This window comes from Vollenhovia emeryi, unplaced genomic scaffold (assembly GCF_000949405.1).
Source record: "Vollenhovia emeryi isolate VEMERY1.0 unplaced genomic scaffold, V.emery_V1.0 DF939122.1, whole genome shotgun sequence".
Lineage (NCBI taxonomy): Eukaryota > Metazoa > Arthropoda > Insecta > Hymenoptera > Formicidae > Vollenhovia > Vollenhovia emeryi.
In genome coordinates, this window is record NW_011967244.1 from 2,537,041 (window position 1) to 2,541,017 (window position 3,977).

At 38.7% G+C, this 3,977-nt stretch overlaps 1 protein-coding gene across 1 annotated transcript in view; it reads left to right on the forward strand.

Annotated features, from left to right (window-relative positions):
• Positions 1–2,130: 2,130 nt before the first annotated feature.
• Positions 2,131–3,977, forward strand: part of LOC105569957 — a 3,374-nt gene continuing 1,527 nt past the window's right edge. The window contains exons 1-2 of the mRNA XM_012026834.1: positions 2,131–3,045; positions 3,576–3,902. Coding sequence (XP_011882224.1) covers positions 2,719–3,045; positions 3,576–3,902 — 654 coding nt within the window. The 5' untranslated portion in view covers positions 2,131–2,718. The remainder of the gene's footprint in view (positions 3,046–3,575; positions 3,903–3,977) is intronic.

Here is a 3,977-nt window from a genome sequence, read left to right on the forward strand (position 1 = left end):
TGACAGCGTCGTTACTTTTGCCCGCAGCCACCCTCTCGCGACCGATCTGTCACTACAAAAACAGCCGTAAACGTCATTCTTTCTAGGAGGAAGCACGGTTTCAAACCGTCCACCGGCTATTTCTGGCGAGTCTCTCTTCTTGGTGAAAGGAAGGGTGCAAATACGCGCCGTGGAAAGAGTTTCTGTTTTCTCGGAAACCGTTCGTCAAAGCCATCTGTCACATCCTAAACGAGTCTTGTAATTCGTGTGGCAGCAGTGCCAGTGTCGCGTGAGAAAATTAACGGCAGTCTTCGCGATGTCTCGTTTAAAAGGACGAATATTATTGAATCGCATTTTCATACCTTCTGCATTTTTGTAGAACACAAATTTAATGCGTGTGCATTAAATTTGTATATTACTTTTAATTACAAATGAAGAAATTAGATAGAATAAATTGTGCAAATATAATTTGGAACATTTTTAACAATTCTGCCAACAAATCTGGACCATTCATTAATTATATCAAATACACAAATGAGCGAGGAAAAATTTGTTGGCTGACATTATAGGGCAATTTATATCAACGCGAGGCGTTTATTAGCATTTTACAAAGTTTCGTTAGATTTTATAAGTAATTAAATTATATTTAAATGAATACTTCTGTCCACATTTCAGGATTATTGTAATATTCATAAAATAATTTTATAGGCATGGGCAATTCACTGATATGCATTTAATGCAAATTCGATACTTTATAAGCCCCGCAATATTTATCGTTTGATTAAAATAAAACTATTTTTATCGTGATTTATTCTTCTACTCGTAAGCCACATATTGTAATATTTTTCTATGGTTATAAATAATTCCCCCCCCCAAAAACATATTACAATTTATGAAACATTTAAATGTATTACCAGCCATTATCGGAATATACCGACGTGCTATTATCCAAGCTACACTATTAAGTTCCTCCTTTTGGGCTATCAATCGGGATTTACGTTGTTTATTCTCGCCATTATGCGTCCTCTGTTCAATATCCACGAATAAGGACGCTTCGTGAAACACGTTCCGTGGGAGCATGAACAGCCTTGGGCCCGCGGAACATTAATTTGTAGCATATTTACACTGTCAAGATACGTCTCCGAGTATACCGCCGGTGATTCCCCAATAATGCGAAGCCCGATTAGGCACGCTACATTAGGTACTCCGTTTTCTACGCTCCGACGACGGTAAATGCCGGCGAGATCAGCCGAGGGTGCTTGGTAAGCCGGAAACTAGCAAAAACATGCCCGCGTAATAAAAAAAACGTATATTTATACAGCCGGTAGCAAGCGTGAGGTTTAATTGTCCGAGAACAGTCGGAGGAGTTCACTTAAATACGATTTTTACGACGCAGTTGTGTCGCGGCAGTCCTTTCCTTTTTGTTGAGAAAACGAACAGTCCGGCGGAGCTCGGGGAATCGGTTACAAATTAGTCACCGGCGCGGTTTGTTTCCTCGGAAATAAGCATTCTTCGGTCATTCAGCGGAATATTCTCGAGTCTTAATGAGGATTCTGCGTCATTCTGCGCGACCGTGATGCCCGAGTCTCGTAATCGCCGATCTTAGGACGAGGATTTACGTAACGCGATATCCTGCAGTTGCCTGACGATTCGCCACTGCATAATTGCATCTTTGGCACGAACAACTTAAGCGCGGTCGCGATGTTCAACGGCACGAACATTTGGCGCCTGCTATACGGATGAGTCATTACTCCGTGAGGCAGTGGAAAGGGTGACACGGTTAAAATTCTCTCTCTAACTCATCCTAACTATTATACCGCACAATTGATCTCACGTCGCCTTTAATAAACAATTATATCAAATGACAGAGGTAAACTTTTAAACCGTTTAGCGTCGCGATAATGAAAAGAGCCCTAAGAACAAAGACAGCGATCGGAGAGAGGATCATGACAGTTTCGCAGGGCTGAAAGGGGCAGCAAGGATTTTAATGAATCTCAATGAGGCCCTCGCGCTCTTTGTTTGCGCCGGGATTTAGTCAAACGTTGAGGGTGACGGGATTCGAAATTACTTTAGCGCTGATGTGCTGGCTGCAACGGGCCATAACGGGGTGCATTTTAGAGCGAACACTTCGCTCATCGTAATAGGCGCGAGATAATGTCATTCATGGGCATTCATCGTACCCTCCGCTAAGCTATTCACTATGAATCATTATTACAGCGAACCTTTGTTCAGCGCAAAGGTAAGTGTACTCTTCGGGAAATAGCAGCAAATGTTGTAATATGCATATATTATTCTCGTTTCTGTTTATTAATGGCGATCATATATTAAAGTTGGACACTTCTGAAATATACATATTACTAAGAGATAAATGGATTCGCAAAATGGATCTCAGAAATATACATATCTGGTTCCCGAAAAGAGAGAATTAATTAGCAATGTAAAATTCGTGTTTGTCAATTTTTTTCCATTAACGATCTTATTTACATATAATGGTAATTCATTTATATTAGTTGCGAGCATCCATGGATTTTGCGATATCGATCTCAGGAAGCAATTAAACCCACTGGTCCGAATCCTTCGAGAAAAGTATATACTTTGCTTCTTCGAGTCCACCTTTGTTACGCTTTACGAGTTGGAGGTCATTGCAATTTTCTACAATGATGATTGTCATTACTATATATACATCCGCTTCGAGTACTTATCCCTTCCTTAAAACATGCACAGTGACAGAAGAATTTTATGAAAAACCAGTATCCCCCGTGTATTGTCAAACGAACGATGAAAATGCAAACGAGAATATTTCTCGCCGGTTATTTCGCTATCACGATATTTAACCATTTCAGTACGGGTGTTGAAGTTTCGTCGAAGATTAATTTCGATTCTAACGAAAATGAAGAGACAACAGAATTAGTCCATCCGACCTTCGGCACGACCATAAATCTAAAGAAACCTGCTAGTTCACCGGAATCAATTTTACGTGCGCCCAGACCATCGACGCTCATCTGGCATGGAAACGAGCTTGTAAAAGCAAGTGAACCAAGAAAAAGAAGGATCTATCTGTACCACGTGAGTAATAGACGTCATAAAAGAATAGTTACATAGTTTCGTAGTTGCGAGTTGATATTTAGTTCTGTATGAGTCAATTAACACGAATACTGCAAAGTTGCGCCCATTTTTGACGTAGCTACAGCGTTTAAGTCACTTCGACATTTGGGAATTGTTAGTTCTTCAAGAAGATAGCAATGTCACAAAACAGTTGATTCGGCAACTTTACACCTTTTACATATATTCATAAAATAAAACCAAACGTAATAGATCATGTAATTAATAAAAAATATTTTTAAAATTAGATTTTACTTAATATAATGCTTAAGTTTAATTAAATTAATTTTCAATTTTTCCGGTTGAATGCATTATATAAAATTATATCAATAACTTTGTCACTATATAACATAATTAATAATCGGTTTAAAAACTACTGCAGCTCTTTTACTCTCTAAAAGTCAATCAGTGGATTATCACTGAAAACAATGAATACTCACTGATTGACTTTCAAAGAATGAGATAATGCGACAATTAACTTGTACTTTTTGTAGAATGATTTAGCGAAACAACCAAAAATAATCAATAATATTCAAGTCGTTGTGAACGGCAACGATAGCATACCAAATGGAGACACCTGCGAACATGGTATATGTAACGTATCTGTTTCTTCGAAACCGGACGAAAAGGGAAATATCATCACCGAGGTGCATCTCAGTATTATCACGAGAGCAAAACCAAAAGTTAAAGTCGACGACGTCCCGATAATCAATGGTTTTCGAGGTGTCAATGAGGATTATGATAAGCGACCAAGTCTCCATTCAATAAGTTCGCCACGATCAATGCATTATACACATCTACAACGCGACAATATTCCACAGGTAACAAAATTCGTTTGCTATACGAGACTTTAGTATCTTACTGCATGAAAATGAATATTAGTGCACTGAAAAAAA